The following is a 26,361-nucleotide window of genomic DNA, read 5'->3' on the forward strand; positions in this document are numbered from 1 at the left end:
GCTCCTTCCCGGCTCGGCGACCCGACCCGAGCCGTGCCGAGCTGAGCCGTGCCGAACACTGCCCGTCGCGAGGCGATCCGAGCCCGGCCGAGCCCGAGGCGGGCGCAGCCGAAGGCGGCCGGAGCAGCCCGATCCCTGGGGGGCGCGCGCGGCGGGCTCGGCTCGGGCTGGGCTGGGCTCGGCTGGACTCGGCTCAGCACGGCCGGGCTCGGCCGGGCTCGGGCTCGGCTCCGCAGTGGCGGGGGGCGCGCGGCCGCGCGCGCGCGGCGGGAGCGCGCGGGGCGCAGAGGCGGCAGCCAAGATGGCGGCGCGGGTGTCGCAGGGCCCGGCAGCCCGCGGGCGCTCTTAGGCCGCGGCCCCCCCCGCCCCGCCGACCCCGGGCGGGCCCCCCGCCGTCCCGGCCCCTCCCGCCCTCCGGCAGTGGCGGCCGGCAGGATGCTGCCCTCGCAGGAAGCCTCCAAGCTGTACCATGACAACTACGTGCGGAACTCGCGCGCCATCGGCGTGCTCTGGGCCATCTTCACCATCTGCTTCGCCATCATCAACGTGGTGGTCTTCATCCAGCCCTACTGGGTGGGCGACAGCGTCAACACGCCCAAGCCCGGGTACTTCGGGCTGTTCCACTATTGCGTGGGCAGCGGGCTGGCGGGCCGGGAGCTGTCATGCCGTGGCTCCTTCACCGACTTCAGCACCATCCCCTCGGGCGCCTTCCAGGCGGCCGCGTTCTTCGTGCTGCTCTCCATGGTGCTGACGCTGGGCTGCATCACCTGCTTCGCCCTATTCTTCTTCTGCAACACCGCCACCGTCTACAAGATCTGCGCCTGGATGCAGCTGCTGGCAGGTACACTCCGGCACCGGGAGCACCGGCACCGGGAGCACTGGCCTGCCCCGGGCCTGGCGGCGGGCGATGGGCGGGGGAAATGTGGGCAGCGCCGGGTGTGGGGCACTCCGGGAGGATCTGGCACTGGTAGTGGGGCCCCTGGCTGCAGGGAGCACCGAGGTTGCTCAAGGAAGCTGGGCTGGGTCCAAGCACTGCGGGGCCGTGGTTCCAGGATCCAGCCTCATGGCTTCTTGGGACACCCAGGCCGGGTGCAAGTGCTGACAGACTACCAGGAATGGGCACCAGTTCGGGACACTGCCACCCAGGGCTCCCTAGTATCCCCTGGCCACAAACAACACTAGGGCTGCCCAAGAAAGCTGGGTTCTGGTACAAATACTGGGTACAAGTAACCATACAGTATCCCAGCCAGGAGCCAGGCCCAGGACATCCCAGGACTTCCTGAGACACCCAGGGCAGGCACTGGCACTGACAGAGCACCAGGAACAGGCACTGGCACTGGTGCCCGGGGCTCCCCAGGCAGAGGTTGGCTTCAGGGAACACTGGGGTTGCTTGAGGAAGCTGGGCAGGGTACAAGCACTGTCGGGCCATGGGGCATGCCAGCCAAGAAGTGTCTTCAGGACACTCCAGGGCTTCCTGGGACACCCAGGCCAGGCACTGGCACTAACAGAGCACCAGGAATTTGCACCTGTTCTGGGCTCTGAAACCTGCGGTTCCCCAGGAAGGTCTGACTCCGGGGAACCACAGGACTCACTGGGACACAGCAGGAAAGCTGGATCAGGGACCCCCCTTAGGGGATCCCAGAACAGGCACTGGCCCCGGCCACCTGGGCAGCCTGGAGTACCTCAGGAAAGCTGAGCCAGGCACTGGCCTTGGAGCACCTTGGGACATCCTGGGCCAGGGACCAGCCTTGGGACACCCCAGTTAGGAACCAGTGTTGGGACACCCTACAACAGGGACTGACAGAATCAAGGACCAACTGCAAGATGGCCTAGGACACATTGGACCTGGGATCAGGCCCCTGGGGATGCAGACACCCTGGGACAGTCCACATCAGGGACTAGCCTTTCTGTCAAACCAGGCCCAGGGACATCCCTGAGCAAGTATCCCCAAGGGATACTCACTTTAGGGGAATCCCCAGTGCCTGAAGGAACCTCATCACTGGCAGGAACCCATGCATGGATCTCTCAGCCCTGTAAAAGCACCTGTGCACAGACAGACCCTTCAGCTCCCCCTTAAAGACATGTTGTGCCCAGGCCCCCTCCCTCCCACATCATGAAAGAGCTGTGAGGACAAGCCTTTCTGAGCTCTCTCCAGTGCTTCCCATGGGGGAACATTATACATTTACCTTGAGGTCTGCTCAGGCATGACCACAGGCTCAAGCCCAGTCATTGCCCCCAAAAGTGTCCCTGTCTATAGATTCTCCTTAGCTCCCTCCACAAATTAAACCCCACTGTAGATGTGCCCCAAGACCCTCATAGACTCACTCCTCAAAGTGGCACCATACAATAACCCTTTCTTCAGAAGGGGACCTAATGCCTATACTAATGAAGGATCCTGAGTATCCCTTGTGCACAGACCTCCAAGCTGTCCTAACAGAGAGTCTGTCCTTTTTGGAGACAGACCCTGAGAACTGATGCTGAGCTTTCCCTGGTAGGGGGATCCCTCACTTCCTTCTCTGTCCAGTTTTATGAACTATAGACAGACACTGTTACTCTTCACTACATACAAAGTGTGAATAGACCCAGAGCTCCCACTGGAAGGACCCAGAGCAGCCCTTATTCCTAATGAAAGGACCCAGTCTGTCCCCTCTGTGAGCAGGGCCCCAGTCATTGATGTGGAAGGATATAGCCCCTCTGTGCTAGGGCCTTGCAGCCAGCCCAGCTCTCTCTCTTGCAGCTGGCTGGGGCTGGAAAGCCTGACCTCTCGTCACCCAGATCAGGACCACAGCCAGACCAGGAGCTGCCCTGGCTTATCAGGAAATTCCCTCATCTTTAATTTTCCCTGTCCTGAAGATTTATCAGTTTAAAGCAAGCTCAGAGCCCAAATCCTACCGATGATTGTCAGCAGCTTAATCAAGTGGTTTGGAGCAACCCAAGTGCTGCTGCTGCACAGGGAGCTGTGTGGTGGAGGGCACTGCACTCGAGGCAGCTCTGAGCTTCCTCCCCATTGCCTCCTGTCCTGCCCTGGCTCAAGTTTGGGTGGCCACAACAGCACCCTGTGCTGTCAGCTCTGGATACCCCTTGTCCTGTATGGGGCTTGTCCCTGCTCACACTTTGCACCTTGTTGTTACACATGCGTTGCTCATAGCGGCACTTGTGAACCCCAAGCGTGTGTCTTGCTGGGGCCATGGATCAGCTCCTCTGGCTCCAGCTGGGCCAGGCTGGCTCAGAGCTCTCCCACAGCAGCACGGCTCCGTGGCCTCTCTGTGCTGGGGAAAGTCCAAGGCAGCATTAACAGAGATTGTCCCTGCACTCTACCCTGAGACTGGACAGCACAAGAGAGCTCCTGTCCTGCAGGACAGGCTGGTGTCCCTGTCAGGGAGGGCTAGGACACAGAGGTGGTGGAGTGGTGTGTCCCAGCAAGGAGTCTCATCCTCAAGCATTGGGCAGGGCTGAACTTCCGTGGGCATGTCAGAGACAGCTGCAGGTGGATGTGTTACCTTGTGCATGGAGGAGGAGTTGCTGTGACCCATGGAGCACACACAGGGGCCAGATCTCATGAGTAGGGCAGTAGGTGGCCTGATGCAGGCTCTGGCAAAGCATGGTGCAAACTTCGGAGATTCATCTGCCTGGGAGGTTGAAGGGTTGTGCCAGAGGAGAGGGCTTGGAGGGGCAGAGAAGGGAAGGATATTCCTCCTGCCTCGATGAGGCTTTAGCTGAAGGAGGACTTGCAAGCAACAGTGAGACTCAAAGTCTCTTGGTCTCACTGGTGAAAAGGGGACTGGCAGAGAGATGGGGCAGAGGTGTCCCCACCCTGTCCCTCTGGAATGTCCAGTGCAGAGTACAGGGCTGCTGAGTGTGGGCATGGATGGGCTCGGCAGAAGAGAAAAATCGAGTGCAGGAATGTGGGGGAAGGGGATGAGGAATTCAGGATCTGTTTCAAAAAAAAAGTTTAAATCATCAATGTCTAATTAGTGGACAGCAATCAAGGCAGAGTTTAATTAGAGCTTGACAGAAAACTCCAGCTCAAAAGCCACTGCCCCCCTAGGAGGAAACTGGATCTAATTAAGAGGAAAGACTCTGCTTTATCGCAAATAGAACGTGGCCATCTGCCCTGTTCGAAATCCCAGTAACGCAAAACGAGATTTTGCTAAATCCTTCTGTTACAAAACCAGAGATGGGCCCTTAACATGAGCACGTCAGCAACTGTGTGACTGACAGCACCTGATGCCACCCCAGTACTCAAAATTAGTGGAGGAGCTCCTTCAGAAAGTCCCATGGGATGATGCTTACTTGAAAAGAAGTGGGCTGTGACAGTAATCCCCCTTAGGATCCATCTGCAGGAGACTGGAGCACAGGAATACACCCTCACCACGTACTGGGGAGGCTTCCCAGGAGTCTGAGCATTTCCTCTGATTCCCTGATCCTCTGCTGTAGCATAAGGCACAATCACCCTGTGAGTTAACTCCAAGCTTTGTCTTGGTGCCCACAAATAATCTGGAGTAAGAGAGCCCAACCACCTCTGTGTGACTCTGCATCTACATGTTTCTTGTCAGGACAGTCACTCCGAGTGGGTCCAGGGTTCTGTTTCCAGGGGGTCTTCAGTTTTGTACTTACAATCTACTGAGGGTCAAAAGAGGCAGCCAGCTGAGCACACCATCCCTCTTGCATGTAGGAATGGACTGGCCACATTTTAAGGTGTTTCCCTGTGCTTCAGGTCCAGCAGTCAGTGTGGTGAGACCTTCCAGCTCCCCTAGGGATGCATGATGTCCAGGGCCATGCCTTTGACAGTAGGGCTGGGGTTTGTCCTTATCCATAGCACTTTGGAGTTGACTATACCATGTCCAGGCACCTTACCTGATGGACAATCTGTTAATACATATCCTTCTGAGCCCTTTTCTCCCACTCCCTTCAGAGCTACACTCACCTCTCGGATGGGCCCTTCCGAGGGCTGGTAGCAGAGGCAGAGCCCTGAGCAGTGACTTCATCTTCTGCATCTCAGTCATGTTTACCACCTTCTGACTGGGGACCCCTTGCAGGGCATCATTCTGGCATGTCCAGGAAGAGGAGTGCTGAGGAAGCCCATTGGCAGATGCTGGGCTGTGTGTGGCAGGGCCGTGTGGTGTGGGGATGTCGCCTCAGCCCCAAGGGAGAGCAGGGTCTGGCCCCAGCACCACAGCCCTGAAACGCTCCATGGTGCTGGCAACGATGTGGTGGCTCTGCTGAGCCACATCAGGACAGGCTCATCTTCCTGACTGGGACTTGCTGGAGAGCCAACTCCTCTCAGAGTTCGAGGTTTCAAAGCAATTGTTTTCATGGATATAAAAGTCATTAATTGATTTTCGTAATGAAAAAATTTGAGGCAGATTCCACTGCTCCAAACCAGCTTGGAGTGTAACTGGGACAGCTACTGGGAATGAAACTGCCCAGGGAGGTCATGGAGTCTCCCTCTCTGGAGACATTCAAAACCTGCCTGGATGCATTCCTATACAACTTGCTCTAGGTGACCCTGCCTCGGCAGGGGGGTTGGACTGGATGATCTCCACAGGTCACTTCTAACCTTAATTATCCCGTGATTCTGTGATTCTATCCTGTATCCTCAAGCCCTTTCTCTGTCCAAGGGAGAAATATTGCCAAAAATATGATCTTTCAGGTGAACCACTTCCACCTGCCGACCTTGCAGCAAAAATTACATCACCGCGAAAAAACTTAGCCTTTGATCAATTACCGTCTTCTTGCCCCCAGAAAAGCTTTCCTGAAGACTCCCCCCTCCTTCCACTGCCACTCCTGCCTTGCAGCGGGGACAGGAGCAGGGATTCAGCCTATTCCTTGCATCCAGCCGGCGCCGTGTGCTCCGCGGCAGCAGCCCCGGGGTTTGCACGGCAGCGCGTCCCTCCCGTAGCGGCTGTTAATGTGCCTGTGTACTCGCAGGGAGGGGCTGAGCCGCGCGTTTCGGAGCCGCTCGTGTCCTGGAGCTTACATCCCTTAACTGTTGTTCCAGATAAAGTAACTGTCAGTTCTGATTCATACAAACTCATAACTCTATTCTGAATCCTGCTGATTTTTTGGCACGGAAACAGCCTGTGGAGCAAAATGCCGTAAGGGAGCTCGTGTCTGTGTAAATGGCCGGTGCTACTCATCCTGAGCACGCTGCCCTTAGTGTTCATCTATTTTTGAGGGATTTCAGTTTCTATGGGAAGGAAGGGCGGCTATGTTTGTCCCCTTTCCCTTCAGTGATCAGCTCTCAGGAGGTTTTCTAGTGAGAAGCAGCCACTCCAGACCCCAATATCACAGCCCAGCCCCTGTTCCCCAGAGGCTTGGGGCTCACTGTCCCCACACCAGGTTTAACAAGCCCCTTTGGGCCCCAGTGGTTGCTGGTGTCCCCCCTGTTACCTCACATTTTCCAGTTTGCGTGTCCTGGGGTGGTGTGATGCTCTGTGTGCCCGTGCTCGGGGGGAGGCCACATCTCTCAGCTGCAGGGCATGTCCTGAGCTTCTTCTACCCATGGCAGGCAAAAACAGTAAAAGCCAGTCTTCGTCCACACCTGCAGACTAAACTGGACAGAAAAAGTGATTAAAAAATCAGATTTTAATGCTGCAGGCACAGCTGCTCAGGGCAGGTGCAGTACTGGGATAGCCATGGTACTCAGCAAACATGGGGCTACTCAGACAAATTAGCTAAATGCACCTTGTACCAGGAGATGTTATCCTGCCGGGAGGAGCTTCCTCTTGTGTTGCAGCCTGAGTCATAATGTTACATTCCCTTTGATTAATTTCTTTTGCAAGGATATCAAAAGCCCTTGAGATGCCTGTTTCATTTCTAGAGGACCTTGACAAGGGAGCACTGAGGAGTGGGAAGCCATGAACCAGCTGTAAAACCAAGCCAAGAAATGCTAGTTTTTCCGGGGCCAGAACCCCATCCCCAGCAGGATCATCCTCCCTCCGCATACACCCTCCCCCAGCAATCGCTGAAATGCCTTTCCAACTGGGAAAACTCTAGAAGAGGGAGTTGGAGCCCAGGGCCTGGGAGAAGGATGGCAGCTGTGGGGTGTGACAGAGTAGCCAGTCATCCTTGGTGCCATTGGCAGTGAGGACTCGCACCACACCCTCAGAAGAAGAGGAATTAAAAGCAAAATGGATGGGAGTTGGGTTATTTTTTCCTCTTTAACAGCGGCTCTAGTAGGAGTCATCACTTGGTGTTTTTCATGTGGTTGCAAGGTGTAGAAATAGGTTGTTTTAAACAAAAATCAAGGTTTTCCTGCAGGTCTACAAGGGATCTTGGGGCATTGGGAGGCAGGTGCAGGCAGACCCCCAATCTTGCACCCCTCAGAGCTGTTGCAGAGGGCAGTGCTGAGGCCTGTGGACCATGTGGGGATCCCCTCCTTGTTCTTGCTCCACTCTTCAATGTCACTCCTTGCTGCAGGCACAGGAAGGTGTTTCCAGGACATCAGGCGGGCTGGGGACATGCAGAAAAGGGAATTGCTTGTGACAGAGCAGAGGACTCGGCTTGCTGCTGGGAACATGTAGGACAGATGGGAAGAAGAGAGCACTGAGCTGCTCTGAGCTGCAGGGACAAACCCACCCCCTTGCCAGGGATGGCCACAGAGCACCTTAGCTTGTTTCATACTACACAGCACTGGGAGCTCAGTGGATCCTAAAATCCTCTTAGCATCTTGCTTTCACAGGAACAGTCCCTGGCACAGGTTTGCTGCACCTGCTCCCCTTTATTTCAGGCCCTTGGCTGAATTAATGCCATCCTGCCCCAAGGTGCCCAGGTCAGCATCAGGCCAGGCTACACCTCACCATTTACCACGCAGAGCACGGCATTGGTCCTGATTGTACTTCCTTGCAGAGGGATGGTTTTGGGCTGGCCCAGTCCCAGCAGGCAGGGAGCTCCCCCAGACACGCTGTGCTTGGCTGGGAGTCCCTGGTGACGATGTACTGGAGGTGCCAGCTTGTCGGCTCCTGTGCAGCCATGCAGTGCCAGGGTAGAACCAGGGCTGTGCACGGCCCTAAATCAGCATGCAGGGCTCACCACTGCCTGCAAAGACACTTCTACAGAGCAGGTTTGTGATGTGGACGGAGGAGGCAGAGACCAGGCAGCAGCTGGCACGTGACATTATGTACCAGAGCACAGACTACTCACCTCAGTGTCCCTGCTCTTTTCTGGGTGCAGCTTATCAGGATGCGAGGGCAATACCTGCTCCCAGTGTGATGCCCTGCATATGCTTCCCTCCCTCCTGGGATTTTCCTTCCCTCCTGAGAGCAGTTCAAAGCATGTGCCAGCACCTGGGCAGCTTGCGCCAGACCACCAGCTGCCCTCCCCTGGGGCCACTGCTACAGCACTTGTGCCTGCAGGGTGTTTGCTGTCCCTCCAGCGGTAAGGGATGGGGAGATAATTCCTCGCTGGTGCTGGCACAAGCTTCTTGGTTCTTCCCTAACTCAGGGCAAAAATACCTGCAGGGCACCCCAGCCAACATCATTACTATTTTTAGCCTTCCCAGCTGATACGGGCAAGGAGCTTTTATACTTGCTGTAGTTAGAAAAAACGTCACCTTCTTACCTTGACAGTCACAGGCTTTGTGTTGGCATTTCCCTCTGTGTGTTCCCTGGTGTCTCCTTGCTCAGCATGGAGCGTGCAGGATGGAGGCACACTGGGAAGGTGACCCCTCTGGGAGCAGTGCTTGCAGGATGTGTGGTGGTTGGGTGCAGGGGCTCCTGGGGATGACGATCCTCTCAGCACGCAGCATCCCTGCCCGCAGCTCCTGCCTGGTAGCTCCTGCCCACATGCAGGGAGTCTGCAGTGATGAGGAAAGCCCATGGGGAACCACTGATCCTGTGACTGGAAGAAACCAAGACCCTGAAGTTCCCATTTGTGCGTGGGCAAGATTTGGGACAGCCACGTGCAAACCCAGTCCCTGGGGCTGCTGGGGCAGTGGTGGCTGTCTCCTGCCACATCACCTGGCTGTCATGGGGCCAAGGTGGGCTTGCTGACAGGTGTGGGCTGCACTCATGCACTGACTGGGGGGCTCAGTGCCTGGCACTGCCACCCCGTGTCCCCTCTGATGCCTCCCCTCCTCTCCCCCTTGCAGCGCTCTGCCTGGTGCTGGGCTGTATGATCTTTCCTGATGGCTGGGATGCAGAGACCATACGGGACATGTGCGGGGAGAAGACAGGGAAATACTCCCTGGGCGACTGCTCCGTGCGCTGGGCTTACATCCTGGCCATCATCGGCATCCTCAACGCTCTCATCCTTTCCTTCCTGGCCTTTGTCCTCGGCAACCGGCAGAACGACCTGCTGCACGAGGAGCTCAAGACAGAGAGCAAAGGTGAGAGCCACGCTGCCGAGGGTCCCGGGGCCCTGGGGGGATCCTGGGTGGGAACAGCCTGGGGGGCTTGGCCCCTCCAGCATCCTGAAGAGAGTCCCATGGGCTTAACTGCCACCTACAAAGCGGAGCAGGGTGGGCAGGGTGGGAGCGGAGCGGGCTGCCGAGCCTCTGTCCTGCCTGACACTCGTCTCTTCTGTTTCCACAGATTTTGTTGGCACTGCGGTAAGTCTTGAGTGTCACTGTCCTGTCCCCTGGCCCTGACTGTGTGGCGTGTCTGGGTGTGCTGTGTGGCTTGGGATGGGGGAACCCTGTCTGTGCGGGCAGCGAGGCTGGGGACAATGGGGAAGGGAGGCAGCAGGGACAGGGTGGGGCGCGGCAGGGATGGGGACAGGCATGTGCTGATGGCACGATGGTGCAGTAAGACCTGCCCAACACCGTCCTCGACCCGCTGTGCTCTCCCCACAGAGGATATAAGGCCGACCGTCCGCAGCAGGACCCTCTTCCCATGGCCGGCAGCCTGGGCGCTCCCTCCCTCTCTTGCCCTTCGTCTGCTGCCAGCGGCCACACAGCGTCCCGCGCCGCCCCCCGGGCCCCGCCGCCCGCGCCAGGGATGCGCCGCCCGCCCGCCGCATCCACGGCCACCTCCATGTCCACGCCGGCACCGCCATCCCACGCACCCCGCCAGCTCCGCACCCCGCGCTGCCCGCGGGCCGCCGCCGGGGAAGGATGCCTGAAACGCGCTTCGTTCAAGAACAGCATCCAACTGCGGTTTTGTTTCAAGGAAAAAACAGTCTCGGAGTTTTTAACAGATTTCTACATCCCCAGGACTCCTGACCTGCTGCCTCCCACCCGAACGCGCACCCAGTGACGCCCCGTGCCGGCTGCTCCGGGTCCCGGACCCCTCCCCACTCCCATTTTGTACAGCTCCGTGATCCTGTCTCCACGGCCAGGGGACCCGGTGGCCGGGATAGGGCCCAACCCCTACTTTTACATGTAAATTCATATTCTCTAAACAGGGTAAAGTGACTCGAACCCCCTCGCCCCCCACCCCGGGAGCCCGGCCCCAGGACGCGGTGCTTCCTGGCGTGTGGCCGGGGCCTCGCTGCTGCCGGCCATGGGACACCCGACACGCTCCGCCGCTGAATGTAAGCCCTGGTAAGTGGGAGCAGCTGAACATGCAAAACCCCCTGGACGGGTGCCTCCCGCCAGACCCCTCCCCGAGCTGGCCGCGGGCTGTTGCCAAACGCCTTCCCTCCCCATACGGTGCTTTATCTCCACTGGTGACGGCGTGGCCGGGGGTACCCAAGCCCTCCTGTGCCCACCCGGCCTCCTGGCTGCACCCTCGCTGTCCCGCGGGGAGCCGGGGGCAGCTGCCCGGCTCCGATGGCCCCCACACGGCACCTCAGAGCCGGCACCGACACCCCGGCGCGGGCGGCCGCAGCCCGGTTGTGGCTCTGCTGGCCAGACCGGTGTGTGTGGGCTTCCCCTGGCCACGGGGCTTGGGTCACCGCAGCCCTCGCAATGCAATAAAGTCCTCAGCACTGGCCGCATCTCAGTGCAAGCAGCCGGGGCTCCTCGCAGGGCCCCGGGAAGGGGAGGGCCCCCAGGGGGCCCTGGCAGGGCTGGACCCAGGCACTGGGCAAGGCCGGGGAGCAGGGAGCAGAGTGGGTCTCGGGATGGGGCCACGGAGCATGCAGGCTGCTGAGGGATGGCATCAAGTGCTCTGCAGGAACCATCGCCTCAGCGGGCACCAGGGGCTGGTGGGAGCAGGTAAGTGGTGCCCTGAGGCCCTGCAGGGTGGCGGTGAGGGATGGAGCTGTGCCGAAACACCATCTGGATCTGGGAGCCAAAGTCACCCGGGACGGCGTGGGTGCCATGAGCCTGGCGGTGCCCACCTCCCTCCGGCAGCTGCCCCCCTGGAACGAGGTCAGCAGGAACCCCCTGCGCCTAGCAGCACCTGGGCCTTGCCAGCTTGTGAGTGCTGTTGCCAGCTGAATTGGAAAAACAAACCAAGAAAAATCAGTGGAGAAAGGAATACAGTAGCTGTAATATATCTGTATTTTAGTACAAAGTTTGATACAGTGTTTCACAAAACCTTATTGAAAAATATAATTCAAACCAGACAAGCTCGGAGCCCTGTGGTATGGGGAGGGTTGGGATGGGCTCCTGCCGGCACTGCCAACACAGAGGAGGTGGTCTGCAAGGAGGTCAAAGGACCCCACATGAGTGTCTGAGCTGTGGTGGGGCAGGAAGGGTCGGGGAAGGGAGGGTGGAGAGCCTTCCCTGTGCCCAGTGGGGTTGAGCCTCCACCTGCATGGCCAAAGCAAGTCCCCAGGGAAAGGGTCCCACTCTATGGCAAGGCAGGAGGTGGGGAAGGGATCCCATCCATCCTTAGGAGCTTCTGCACCTGTCCCTTCTGCCACGAGTGGTCTGTCAGCTCACAGGCAGACAAAGGCTGATAGCAGCCTCCTGAAATTCATCTAATGTGTCTTGATGGAAAAAAAACAACTTACATGGCTGGTCGTTCCAGCGGCGTGCTCTGGTAGAGGAGCAGGGATGTATTCCAGGCTGTGTGAGGGCAGCATGGGGAACTCTTGGACATCTGGAGAGCTTTGGCCAGCTCTGGTCTCGCTGGTACAGGACGTGCTTGGAGCCCGGGTGAGCCCTGTACTGGCAGATGGCTGAGGGGCGGGCTGGGTCAGCTGCTGGGAGAGAAGTGGGGGGGTTGGTGCTGCCCACAGTTGCTTTTGGGGAGGCAGTACAGGAGATGGAGTCAGACTCTTCTGAGGGATGCACAGGGACAGGATGAGCCACAACAGACACTGTCCCACACGGTGTCAGGGGGAACGTTCCCATTATGAGGGCAAACACCAACCATGGGCATCTCAGACCAGCACTTGCAGGCAACACCTGGTGGGCCCCCTCCAGGCTCAGCCCATCTCAGGCTTCCTAAGGAAAAGGCAAACAACATGAAAACCCTGGCTACCAGCACACCAGAAACCAGGTTTTGAAGCAGGTTGCAGTGGTGCAGGGGACATCCTCCCCACCATCTCCTCCCAAGATAAGCAAGAACAGCAGCACAGCCACAATCTCACAACCTCAGCCAGAAACTCAGGGAATTTCCTTTCCTCAGGAACAGCAGCTCCTGAAGCAGCCCCTGGCTTCACTCAAAATGCTGGCAGAAAGGAGGTCTGCAGGGCTGCTCCTGTGAAGATCTGCTTGCCCTGCAGGGACAGGAAAGGGAGACCAATATGCCCCCACTCCCTCACCCCACATCCTGGGCACCAGGGCTCAAGGTGGTAAGGAAACAGAAAGAAATACCGGTTTTCAAGTTAAGTATTTTTATTATCAAAATTATTACATCTCTTGTGAAAGTTCAAATGTTACAGCATGGTGTAAAAACTCCACTAGAGTAAGAAGCTACAGCCCCCACCTTTCCTAGAGCTTTCCAGGGTCCCTCCCTCCTGCCCCCCTGCTGCGCCCAAAGGTGCTGGAGCCTCTGGGCAGGGCCCCCCGGCCCCCTCTCGCCGCCTGGCAGGGCAGAGCCTGCCTGCCCCGTGCTGCTCAGAGCACGAAAGGGGAGGCTGCACCCCCAGGGCTAAGCCAAGTGAAGTTTACACCTATTTTATACAGTATACAGACACCCAACTGCGGGGTGACAAGTTCCATCCCAACACGCTCACAGCCAGACAGTGTGAGAAAGTTACTCTTTGTTTCAATATTTTAAAAGTCTCCCCTAGGCTGAACAAACACCTGATTTCAATTGTGAATTAGAGAAACCTGTAACAGTCCTAAAAAAAGAGGAAGAAGACTGTGCATCTGAAAGGACAGGGGAGACAGACTCACAGCATTATGTTATCCAAGAGAAAGGAGAAGTTCCACTGCAGCACCAGGGATGACACCTGTCATATATTAGCTAACCTACTATGGTTATAACTGAATATAAAATTAGATAAATAAAAACACGCCCGATATTACAGTAAACAAGTGAGAAAGAAGCTGGCAATCGTATGGAATTGAACAGACAGCGCACTGTGTCTGGGCTGGCTCTCCTGCCACGCTCGGCGGGTGACGGCGGCTGGGAAGGACCCCACATGGCACTGCCCCAAGAGCCTCTGGCTCAGCACAGACCAGGGTCTGCACCCAACGCCCCAGCACCGCCCCTCGGCAGCCCCCGCTCCTCCGCCTGCAGCCCCCCGTGCACTGCAGCATCACTTGCCTGATCAGGCCCTCGGTCACTCCCCACGTGTCTCCACACCGGCAGCCAGAGACCCCTGGCACGGCGGCGTGTGACAGCACAGCCTCGGCCGTGCTCCTGTTCACAGACTCCTTAAGCGACCTTAGAACACTCGTTCACAATAGCCCTGCAAGGAAGCAGCACATGACAGCGCACCCCAGACCCTCTGCAGCGACAGGCACACTTTCCAACCCCCTCCCTCCTGTGCTAGTTCACATTTGCGGAGACTCTGTTGTCCTGGAAAAAGCTCTGACAGTGGCAGTGGTGACCCAGGCCCAAAGGCAGCCGTGTGCGCTCATCTGCTTGTGACTGGAATGATCGTAACGGATTAAAGCCCTCCCCAGAACGCACTGAGAACCTGACCTATAAAGAGATTGGAGTTAACTTCCCCCAACGTTTCCTTTAAACTGCTTTCAAATTCAGAACGGTGTCCGTGCTGCATGAGTGACTATGGCCATGGGCACGGACCAGAGACAGAGGCTGTGCCACAGTCATTGCACTTGAACCATTTGCTTTTTTTTTTTTTCCTTTTTTTTGTTTTTGTTTTTGCAATGTACCCACGCATCAGGGAACTGCTTTGCTACAGTCTCTGCCTCAGAGAAATCTGCGTTCTCCTACCAGGCCAGAGGCCAATACTGCTCACAAATCTCACCCGTGCATTTCAGACCTCAGCCTCTGACCCCTGGCACCCCAGCATCAGGTGCAAGCTCCCAACACCGGCCCAGGAGCCACTTCCAGAGGTGACTGGAAGGAGCTATGGGCAGTTTTGTCCTCCTGGAGTCCAGGCAGCCCTAGGAAAGTCCTGTTTGAGTCTTTACTCCAGAACCTTGAAGCTGCTGCAGTCTGTACTGGTGGACACTGCCTCCCCCGCGGTGTGGATAGTGTTGTGCACTGGAGATCACTGCGCCCCGGGAGCCCTGGTAGAGCACAGACTGCCCAGAGTTGGGCAGACTGATAGTCCGCAAGTCTGACTGTAGTGAGCGAGCACTTTGGGGAGCGGAGGAGGAGCCCGACACACCCGTGCAGGGCTGGGAGCCCGACTCGGAGGAGTGAGAGTCCACAGCTGTCTGCTGTGCCGGGCTGGCAGCCGCGGGGCAGCTCTTCCTCAGGAGGCTGCTGCTGACGCTGCCAGAGTGCTGCTGGCTGCTGAAATACCCCGAGGTCCCTGCAAACAGGGCAGAGCAGTCTGTGGAGACCGAGTGGGCAGGGCTGGAGTACGAGGTGGAGGAGAGGGATGTTTCTGAGGAACCATGGGAGAGGCCGTGTCCTGTCCTCTGTGCTGCTGCTCGGTAGCTGTATCCAGGAGACGGCGCGAGGTGCCCTCTGTACGGGGAGGAGCTCTGCTGGAGCAGGGTCTGTGATTCTGCCTGGGGACTGTCAGACTGCAGCAGCTGAACAAGGCATGGGGAAAAAAAAAGAAAAGCCATGTCAGATTGACTTTCACGTTTCCTACCTCCTTCTCATGATGAAGGTACTTAGTGCAGCAGGACTGGGAACAATTGGCAGCCAAGGGCAGTTTCCCCCTTATCTCTTTAAAGGTTTTATTTCAGAATGTGCAGATAATACATGAAAGCATTTACCTGGTAGCTGTACCGAGAAGGACTGTAAACTGCTGGTCCTTTGTGGGCTTCTGGAGTGTCTCCTTCTGCTGTGTCTGCAATGTACAGGCAATATGTTAAACCTCACCCTCTGGACTGAGGCCGGACAGCAGCTCCCTCTCAAATGGCACCACCAACAGCCCAGCCCTCGTGTTCTGCATCCAGCAGCAGCTGAGACCAGAGCAGCCTCCCCAGTCATCAGCATTCCAGAAGCTGAAGAGTCCCAGCAGAAGACAACTGGGAGACCTTAACATATACAAACAGCCACATGTGTGAAGAAGGGCTACTCCCCTCACCCCAGTGCACTCTGGTTCAGCACAAAGCCCACCTGCCTTGGACCAGCCTGTCTGAATGGCCAGACCTGGAGACTCAGCATGGACACAGCCTGGGCTCCCCTGGCTCCTCAGCAGGATACCAGAGGCAGAAGATGGTTTCTAAGATCTTGGCAATTTCCGACTCAGCCTTGGTTACAGGAATCCACAATGGATACAGTTACAGCTCAGGAGACAAAACTGTCCCTTCTTGGAGGGCTGTCAGCAGGATCCTGTAGCCGGTTTTCCTCAAAGGGTAGGCAAGAAGTACTTACTGTAGCGACCCAGCCCCTGAGACACGTGTATGTTTCAGCTGCTACCCTTGTAACAGTGGCTGGTGATCCTGCTTTCTTCAGGAGGAAGCTGCTGGGACTAGCAGACTTCCCATCAGAGTTCTGTTGCAGACTAATGACAGAGTTGTTTATCTGCAGCATCTCAGGGATTCTCAGCAGCCAGATTTGAAATGCCTTGGTGAAACACTGTTGGTATTAGTATCAAATTTATATGACAGATGTGTCTCAGTCATGAAACAGGACACGCTGCCTCAGTCCGCTCTGTACTTCTGCCAGACAGGTCTGGCTTTGGCCCCAGCTGCACTGGCACGAGCACCAGTGCCAGCAGTGTCTCTGGCTCTGCTGCCATTGTCCTCTCTGTGCTGCACTACAGTGCTGGCTTAGCTAACAAGGATCTGGACAGAGCTCGTCTGCTCTTGAGGCTCAGGAGCCTTTTTCCTCAGGGCACAGACCTGCACAGAAACTGGGGCGTGAAGCTTCCAGCACGTGTCCTGTGCCACCTTCCATTTCTGAAATGACATCGATGCAGCAAGTGGCTGTTGGACTTGCTGCAGGTGACATTCCCAGTACTGCAGAAAGGCAAAATTTGGAAGTTCGGGGTATGTTTTGTTAAGCAGTCACGCACTGAAGAGACTAACTGTTCAATCCAGGAGATCGCTGTGATTCACAGAAGTTGAGTATGAGAATCAGAAGAAATCTAAAGACTGTTTTTTAAACAGCTGGGCATGCTGGCAGAGCTGCACAATTTACTGCCAGTGCCTGTTCTTAGAAAAATCCTCGACAAGTTAAAGACAAGTTGAAAGACTAAATTACAAAGGGTAAATAAACTATGACCTTCCTGAATTTGCTTTATGTAAACTTAAAAGCTAAAGCCAACATCTCCCTTCCCCATTTCCCAATACCTGCACTAGGAATGACATGAAGAACTGCTTTTCTTGGCAGTACTGGCCTGTGTCAACCTAAAACATATACGAAGTGACAGTTTTAGCTGGGAGCAGCTGCAGTTCTCAGAAGCGTGGAATGCACACAAATTCCATTTCATTCCTACATGCCTCATCAGCAAACCTCCAAGTTTGGGATTTTTCAGTTCCCCTCAATATTATCTGTTACAGCATCAAGTGAACATGTGCATCTTCACCATTCCAGGTGCTACCAGGAACGGCACGGACTCAGCCACCCGTTTGTTTCATGAAGAAGTAGAGCAGCAACTGGGGGAGGGAAGGTGGCCCACAAAATCTAAACAAGAATATAAACTAGAATCTAAACAAGCTGCTGAAGAAATTGCCACAGTAAGCAAAAGAAGAAAAAACGTAATTTGGTGTGGTGGGATGAAGGAGACAAGATGACTTTTGTCAGCTGCAGCATTAGGTTTTCACAGCTCAGAGTGGGATGGGGTTTACATAACAAGAAAGAAGAATGTACCACTGCAGATGAAAGTTTAATTCCAGCCTAACTTTAGGGTGAGACTGAAGAGCCAGAGATGTACAGGTTAGAGTGGGCAAAGGCCTGTTGCAGGAGCCAGGATTTTGCCTACTCAAATAAACACCAAGAAAGCCACTTCCAATGGTACAGGAAAGACAGGGAAGAGACTCCCAGTGGGGTTCCATGAAACTGTGACATTTTTGATAAGGAAGAGGATTTCCTCTCAAGACTGGATGAAGGAAAAGAATTGAAAAGATGTGCCTAGGTGTACAAAACCAGGAAAACCCTCGATGAGACACCAGTTCTCAGAGGCTGGTCTCAAATACACCTTACTGCAACTGGGGGGAAAAAGTCTGATTTGGAATGAAGTAAATACATACTTGCCCTAAAATGCTCAGAAATGAGATATTACATTTGTGTGAATGTTCAGCCAATGAGAATTAAATGATAGCACCTTCTTAGCACATCTGTCCAAGGACAAAGAAGCTGTCCCTGTCAGAACCAAGATGCAGGCAGTCTAGCATCCAACCCTGGAGAAACCTAGTGGTCTTCCAGGTCTAACAGAAGAGGGATACAGGCTCAAGCAATATGTGAATAACAATAAAGTATGGTTTGCAGAAAGCAACTTTGATAATGTTAAAGATGAAGGTACAACTGACAAGTTGGCCATCATTTCCCACCAACCAAACGTCCAAAAGTTTCACTGTCCTACCTGCATCCTTCTCAACAGCACTGTCACAGGTAGGTGAGGATTCGTGTCTCTGGGACACCTTTGCACCACTCCTCAGCACCTTCTCAAGTATCCCCCGGCCCTCTCGGAGCCTCTCCACCGACGTCGGGACCATCCTGCAACAAAAACCCAGGAACAGCTGAGGACTGCTACTACACAGCCAGGAACAACATGACCAAAGCACAGGGGCTGTGGGTTCCTTGGTGTAACCACAACATGGGTTTGTCTTTAAAGTCTCTGCTTAAGTTCACCGGTACCATGTCAGTGCAAATAGAAACCCCTACTGCAGAAAGGAAGGATCAGAGACTACCAGGTCTTTAGACAGATGAGGAATAAACTTCTGAACTGCTTTTGCCATGTAAAAAACCTCTGGTGGGATTTCAGACTGCCAGTCCCTGGCTATCATGACACCACTGCTCTCAGAAAACCAAGTCCTTTATCAAAAACACGGTGTAAACATCTAGTTCAATAAATCACCTGATTACAGAAAAGAACTGGTTTGAAATCCAACAGCATTTTGAAAATCCTGGTAGATTAAATACAGTTTTTTCCATAATTACTTTTATTCAAACTAAAAAGAAGGAAACTCAATACCTTTATGATAATACAGTGCCAAGACAACACAGTTGGATAATGCAACATTCCTGGAGCAAAACTTGCTTGGCCGTTTTGCCTATTAATGACACCCTGTCCCGTTTATTTTGTAGTGTGAAAACTCTCCACTCAAGATTAGTGCTAGATATCGTTCCATTATGTAAGTGTCTTGTCTGAGGGTGAAACAGAGGTGAAATGGCTTTCCTAAAGCCAATCTGATGAAGAAAAACAGAGCTACAGACAAACCCCAGACCTCTGGGTCAACATTCCATCTACCATGCACAGGACCATCCACATCTCTATAGAAATATGTGGCTCAACATCTAAGACAACATCACCTTGACCAGGGACTTACAACACCTTTACCCTGGACACTGAAGAACATGTGCCTTAAAAATGCCTGAATTTAAATATTCAGATTACATTAAATGCACTGCATATCATGTAAGCATGCAGTCTAACAGCATGTTAACTGATTTCTGTACTTATTTTTTTTAATATTTACTGAAAACTGCACTTTATATCATGGGGTTTTTATTATTTTTGTTTGGTTTTTAAATAAATAGCCCAAACATTGAAGTTCACCCTCACTTAAGGAGAAGGGGCCAGAGTTCACACCTCATGGAGGTGAATGGGGTGAGGGGGTGAATTCACACCTCCCTTTGCTGTTATTGTTTTGCTGGAGACAGTTTGCTGCCAGGCTGGGTTTACTGGGCAGCAGCACATCTGTTTACTTTGTGACGTCTATCTTGGCAAGTGAAGGAGACAAACTTCCTATTTCTTTTAATGAAAACTATCAGCAATTAGTGCAGAATTCAGCAAAAATCTGGAAAACTCTAAAAATTAAGGCATGGAATTTTAGTTCCCACCATTTTCTTCTGTTCCTAATATTACTGTGACTATCTGGAAACGTATCTGACATGTAAGCATTGAGAGTTAAAGATGAAATTGGGTCACAACTTTAGCTCAGAAACATGCAGGTTCTAATATATTTCTTAAAAGTAGAAGGTGACTGTACATTTGTCAGCCTGGCCCATTAAAACACAGAAATCCAAGAATTTAAAGGGCAGCAAATCTACTTAATCCCATTTCAAAACGTTATCAGCATGGTTTCAACTTTATATCCAGTGTCCCATAACAATAGGATCTTTATTCCCACACAATACTTGCTCCTGAATCCACATGAGAAACTGAAGCCAGAACAGCACCTGCTGAGGAGCAGCAGATGAAGCTCACAGCACATAAAACATGCTACTAGAGCAAGGATGCCACACTGACATCTCACCCTGAACTAGTTTTAGCTCATTCAGCTGTTTTGGTTTCTTTTTCTGCTCTTTTACAAGCAGAAGGAAGCAGCACAGGAGGGGAGGGGAAAAACACGGGATATTATCACTTGTATAGACTATTTGATAACAGAATAATGATGGTAAACTAATCATTAGCAGACTGCCTCTGCTGTGGCCAGTCCCAGGATCTGGCAGAAGGTCATCTGGTAGACAGAGAACTGTCAGAGAGATACAAGACAATTGTTTCTATTAATCTCTTCTTGAAAATTGATGGAAGAAGGAAGGAAACAGATCTTATTACTCTTGCAAACTCATCCAAGTACCTAAGCACTTTCAACATAAACTTCATACTTCTCACTGCCTTCAGCATTGCTTTGCATCTCTCCCCTTGCCATCCCCCTGCCATTATCCGAGTAGTGACACAGCCACGCACGTGGAGGATCAGCACCAGGAAAGGTGTGTGTGCCTTTCTGCCTGTGGTGTGCACAAACAGAACCTGAATGCAGAACAGCAGAGCCAGTGTCCTACACAGCTCCAGTCACAACATCCCAGCCATCACTGCACAGGCCACACTCGGCATTTCAGTGCTGCAGTACTTAATGGTTTGGACCAGACATTACTATCAGGTTCAAGTGTTTTTGAAGATGAGCCTTCCTCCTTATCAAACCTGCTCACGGTAACACGATAAGGGTGGTTTTTCTGTGCCTTTGGCAAGCCACCAACCACAGTCAGGTAACTGTTCTTCAAGCTGTATTTACAGGGCATTAGGAAAGCTGAAGTTGTTGCTCTGTCTCTGCTTCTTAAATGCAAAGTTGGAGAGGGCTGCAAGTTTCCCTTCAGAGTAGGAGTGGACTTAGTATCACTCATGTCCAAAAAGTATGGAGGTTCATCAAGAAAAGACCTGGATTACATTTTCATTGCATGGGCAAGACCTTCCAACCCAAGACCTCAAACGGGAAGTGGTGGAATAGCAACAACTGCTTAACTTCATATGTTTCAAGACAGATTTTTGATATCTAAAGGGCAGACGGGGAAGGCTGCTGGTATCCTTCACGGTTGTTTAGCAATTAAGAAAGAGAACAATGCCAAGAGACCCAACCGAATCCATCCCACTGCGCATATTGTTATGGAAATACCTCCTACAGAGTTCAGTCCTTCCCTGTGGAACAATCTCAGGCTGGCTTGGAAGGATGACACTCACCACCTACTGCTGATGCTCTCCTGGGATTTGCTGAGTGATGATGAAGAACCACAGCCCCTGGAGTCCGGTGGGCTGACGTCCTCTACGTGAGGCAGGGAGGGATGGGAAGGGGAGAAGCCACTTTGTGGGGAGGACGGGGTTCGCCCTGCGGAGCCCGACGGGCCGTCTGTGTCAGTCCCAGAGGAGCTGCTGCCCTGCCGGGTGGGGGTCCCTGCCCCTCGCACCGAATCGCCGCCCTCCTTGGCCTCCTGTTTCCGCTTGCGGTATTCCAGTAGGGATACCTGGGAGAGACAGCACAGCACAGACATGACTCAGGGAATGCAGTGGACTAGGACAAGGAGGAGGAACATGCCCACACACCACTTAAAAAATCTATTTCCCTGGGTTTGCAGATAAGACTTGATGAGGCAAAGTGGGATTATCAACTCTTCCTGAATCTGCAGAGCTAAGTGGTACAAATTTGGACTGCCATGCCGTTTTACTTTTTATGACCATTGTTTCAGCAGAAACATCCAGCTAGTTTGGCTCTCTAACAACCTGGATTTTCACATTACTTCAGGACATGCATGCATATTCAAGCATCCAGCCTCTATATCCTCCCTTCTCTCAAAATCCTTCACATTCTTCAGTTTGTGATATTATGGAAATTTTTTTCAATATCTGTACATCCCTGGTAATAAGAGCCTTCTTCACAGAACTGGCATCTTCAGTGCCCCATTCATGTGTATTAGTTCAGCCACATTAATGACAAAAACTCGGTGGAGCCCAGCACAGAACTTCGACTTGCTTAGAGCAGGTTCCTGCTATGGAGGCATCGCAAACTTCCAGCACTGCCACCTAAACAAACTGCTTTTAGCAAAGGTAGAATGTATTTTCTGCAAAGCAGTCTCACATTTGTCAAAGACACCAACCAAAGATAACCCAGTCCCGCAACACAGGGACAGCAGAACCAAAATATTTCCAGCTGAGCCTTTATCTTTCAGTGTGCGTTCCCTCAGAGTTATTATAAGGCACAGAGCCATAAAGGACTCACAGAAGGCAGCTCTGATGAAGAATTTATCAACTATGACTCAATGCCCATACAGAAGGCTTTATGATGCTAAAATACTGAACAGTCTATTTCCAAAAGTAACTCAACATATGAGGGTTTTAAGATAAGTGTAACTTTAAAAGAAAATCAAAGGAAAATAAAAATCAAGAGCCCCCAGAAATGGAATGGAAATAAGATATTCCATCCAGTTGGACCGTTATACAAGTGATCTGAGTTACCACACTTGCCATAAAAAAGAAATCCAAGCACAGGAAAAAGCACCAGTATTTGTCCCACAAGTACCCTATTTTATCACAGCACCACCTTGACTCACCATTTTCACTCAGTTTTAGTCCCATGAGGGTCACTGGCCTGCTATTAGAAACCAATAGGTATTTGCTTTCTTTAAACCATATTCCTGTGGTTTTAGTTTCAAAGAGCTAACTTTCAAGTAATGACCTTCATCTACTTTCTTTGCAATGTTATGGAAATGTTCTAATATGTTCTAATAAACAGACTATGTTTTCTTTTGAAACATTATATCCTCTTACCTACTAAGGACCCTTTTCATCCTGATAAATAACACCTCCACCAGCTGTACAGCTGCACTGTATTATTACTCTGGGTCTTGTCTCATTTTAACAACTGTTGATGAAAGCTGCCAGCATCTTGCTCTACTTTCTGTGCTCCCAGAAGAGGTATTTTCACTGTGGTCTTTTTCTTCCACCTCTCACATCAAAATCTTGCCTAAAGGGTAACAACTCTCTTTTAACAACTTTTCACCCAGGCACTGGATGCCTGGATTACTCGCCCAGACTCTCTTCCTTTTGCCTGCAAGTCTTTCCCGTGGTGTTTACAGTTCCCACAGAGGTTCCTGCAACCTAAGAATTTCTTTTTCAGGAATACTTGCCTTCTTCCTTTGCGGTGGATTCTGGGGAGCAGCTCTGACGCCCTCGCAAGCCCTCTCGCCGCAGGGAGACATGGATCCGTGCGCTGCCTCTTTGAGCAGCCCCGACTCGTGTCTGCTGAAATACCCTTCGGCAGGAGATCTGCAGCATCCCGCTTCCGAATTCATGGGCTTCCTCTCTCCCAAAGGAGGAGACCCCCGCAACAACCCATCTACACGTGGCATAGCGTTCAGTGGGGAGAAGGCATACATTAAATTAAACTCTGTCCGAAAAGCCTGATCAGAGCTTCGTAGCAGCATCTGTGCTTCCCCACTTTTCCCTGGGAAGTTCATCTCTGAAGTAGAGTTTATGGAGGGCTGTGGAGCCACATCAGAGGATCCAAAGCTGAGCAGCGATGGCCGTTCTTGGTTTGCACTGGAATCCAAGTACCCTCCCTTCGAATCCAGGTCGGACCGGAGGCAGACCTGGAAAGTCCGAGAAGGATATAGGCAGGGAGGGGGGCGGGAAGTCAGGAAAAGTGTCAGGCAAGGGTGGGGAGAGAAATTTAAGTCAGAAAGTGCTCTGTACAATGCTAGCTTCCTGCTTCCCAGTTCCTTTCTGATTACCCCATAGGGTCTCTCCTGCACTGTTTTGCTCATTCCACAGGGGAATGACAGACTAAACAATGATCAGTTCAGCTGTCCAGAATGGGATGCCCTTTCCCCTTCAGCAGTCTTTCTGCAACAAGAGGATAAGGCTTGGCACTCTCCCCAGGCAGTCAGTGAATTCAAAACAGCATTTTCAATTGCCTCATACGTCCCCAAGCTGATGTTAACACATAGCAGTAGCTATATTAATTATGGAGAGAGAACAGAAAACTTCTGCTGTCCTTTTGCTGTTATATTAGCCAAGTTCTTGACTCTCTCAAGTCAGCCACTACTAACTTCCTAACAATAAAATACCCAGGACATCTAAGCCATTTGTTTTCACTTATTGTGAGCTTTGGAAATCTCCAACAATAGTACATTCATTTAATTTTTACTGCATTTCTACATTTTACAATATCCAACAAAACCACAATGGCATCATCTTTGTGCTGTCACAGTTTCTGGAGCACTAGGCACTGATACAACAGTATATCCATTTATCTGCTTGAAGTGCCAAAAACCCTCCAGGGCAGCAGAATAATAATCTCCTTCACCACGTTAATATGTCAGGATCTCAGACAATGAGTATAACTGACAAGATTTCATCCTTTTTGCAGGACTACAGTGCAGAGGGAAAAACGCAGCAGCACCAGGCACCAGCTCTTCTGCTGTCGTTGAGAACGCTTCCCCTGCTGTATTACAGCTCCAAGTAATCCACCACATTGGAGATGAGCACAGATTTTCTACTATGAAACAGTCTCTGAGCAAGGCAGTTCACCTCATATTTTACAACAAGGCACTAGGTAAGCAAAATACTACTTTGTGGCATCTACTCAACATTTTCAGTCTGCAAGTGAGCGGGTTTAGATACACCAAGGCTGAAGAGAGCAGGTCGGGTGCACCACTGTGTGTGTTCGTAAGTCAAAACTAGTGGTGAGTGCTTTCCCTTCCCCAGCAGTCATTTTGGCACTGCTGAGTAAATATCACAGACCACTTATCTGCTGGGCTGGGTCTGACACTGACGATGACATTTGCAGAGTGCCCAGATCTCTTGCCTTCACCTCAACAGCTGAGACATACCAAGTCTTCCTACCAGGGTCAACAAGTGAATCAAAAATTCCAGTCTTCAATTTGTTTGCTCTCTTGTGACAACCCTGAAAACTCTCCTCAGCCTTGCTGTGACTAACGCTCCACACTTATTCCCACTGCCTCCATGCCCCTCACCCCTCCCCTCCCAGCACACACGGGCCCGGGTGCGGTAACTACCTCAGGTGACATGGACTCGGGCCTATGCGCAGGGGAGCTCTCGGGGGAGGATACGTTCTAGAGGAGGGAAAAGCATCTAGTTATTCATCTACTTAAAAAGTCAAGAAGCAAAATACAATGTACAAAATACAAGCACAGAGGTTAGCAATGGCTATTCTAAACAAAAACCATCCCAGGAACTGGCCCCAGCCTGGACGGCAACGTGGTTGGTTAAGTGGGTTCTAAAGCTTCCTAGAAGCACAGACAGGACTGGGTTACTGCATCTCATGATGCAACTTAGAACCCAAAACAGCACATGAACATTAAGAAAAGCAGCATTTTACTCTTTATATTTCTGATGCTGTCAGACAGAGTTTGCACCATGAAATATAGAGAAAGAAATTTATGGTGTTTATTCTGAGAACATGGGAGAGATGGAAAGCCTGGTTTAGCCCAAAAAGTAAACTAAGATCCCTCAAACACGAAGGTGACCTTTCACAGACATTACACTAAAAACCAAAACAGTCTCCTTCAATCCACTGTGGGTCACCTTTCCAGATAAAGTCAAGAGAAGAGGTGTGGACAGCCAGCTTTATGAAATGTCATATCATCTGAGCACCTATCAGTGAGGCAGTGTATGCCCTTGACAGCAGTTAAGGGCTCCTTCCCAAGCACTTCCCTTTCCATGCTAATGAGAAGGCCTAAAATAGAATCAAAGAAGGTTTCCCAGAGAAATATGGCAGCAGTCACTGTCTTGTGCAAAGCAGAAAACCTCAGGAAACTGAGGAATCTCAAATTTGTTAGCTAAAAAAAAATTCAGACAAACTCCACAGAAAAAGCAGATGCATGTCCTCACGCTTCTATAGTCACTCCTATGAATATGCAGGGCTAAGCATCCTCTAAATTGTTTCCAGTCTAAAAAGGTCACAAAACAGTCTGAAAAAACTCAATCTGCAAAAAGCCGACAACCAGAGCTTCAGAAGGTTTATGATACAAGTTTTTCAGAGAGCAGCTAGGAAATCAGTCAAGAAGGAACTTTCTTAGAAGCCTTCAAAAATGTATTTCTAAGAAGACAAGCTTCCTTGAGGAAGCTTGTGAACTGATGGAAGAATCTTTCTGTCACTCTCTTCCCACAGGGCCACAGGACTGAAACATAAAGTTTTATACTTGGGGAGATGCATTCCCTCCAGTTAGAACTGATGATAACGAAACGAAACAGACATGACATTAAAACAGTGATATTATGAATGAGGTGCACTGGAGGAAATACAAAAGTTTGAATGGAGAAGCCTATGGTCCTGTGAGTTGTTAAGACTCTTTTCAAGAGGAAAAAAGGAGAAAGACAAGTAAGTTATAGATACCCAGTGAAATCAAGGCTAGTTAACTAACAATGTGGTAGGACAGGAAAGGGATGATTAGACTGTGGCAACACTGCCCTGAGCTGCCTCCTTAACCACTGCCAGGGAAAGGATCACTTCCTATTGAGCTCTCTGCCTGGAACAGTCTTTTATCTCTCTCCTCAGTGCTCCACAATCTTCCCTGCTAACTTCTA

General features: G+C 52.1%; 2 protein-coding genes across 2 annotated transcripts in view; one reads left to right on the forward strand and one right to left on the reverse strand.

Moving 5' to 3' along the window:
• The first annotated feature begins 270 nt into the window (after positions 1-270).
• On the forward strand, positions 271-9,932 carry LHFPL4 (LHFPL tetraspan subfamily member 4). Its single transcript, XM_051788593.1, has 4 exons — positions 271-841; positions 9,092-9,328; positions 9,534-9,550; positions 9,794-9,932. Exons 1-4 carry the CDS (start codon positions 436-438, stop codon positions 9,800-9,802), a joined length of 669 nt encoding a protein of 222 aa, XP_051644553.1. The 5' UTR covers positions 271-435; the 3' UTR covers positions 9,803-9,932.
• A 2,716-nt stretch (positions 9,933-12,648) lies between these two features.
• SETD5 (SET domain containing 5) overlaps positions 12,649-26,361 on the reverse strand; it is a 64,909-nt gene continuing 51,196 nt past the window's right edge. Inside the window, exons 19-24 of the mRNA XM_051788495.1 lie at positions 24,831-24,887; positions 22,941-23,402; positions 21,001-21,281; positions 17,902-18,035; positions 15,146-15,219; positions 12,649-14,956 (exon numbers count right to left, since the gene is read on the reverse strand). Of these exons, the coding sequence (XP_051644455.1) occupies positions 14,357-14,956; positions 15,146-15,219; positions 17,902-18,035; positions 21,001-21,281; positions 22,941-23,402; positions 24,831-24,887 (1,608 nt within the window). The 3' untranslated portion in view covers positions 12,649-14,356. The remainder of the gene's footprint in view (positions 14,957-15,145; positions 15,220-17,901; positions 18,036-21,000; positions 21,282-22,940; positions 23,403-24,830; positions 24,888-26,361) is intronic.

Source organism: Manacus candei, unplaced genomic scaffold (genome assembly GCF_025592945.1).
Source record: "Manacus candei isolate 608988 ecotype Guabito, Panama unplaced genomic scaffold, ASM2559294v1 h1tg000025l, whole genome shotgun sequence".
NCBI lineage: Eukaryota > Metazoa > Chordata > Aves > Passeriformes > Pipridae > Manacus > Manacus candei.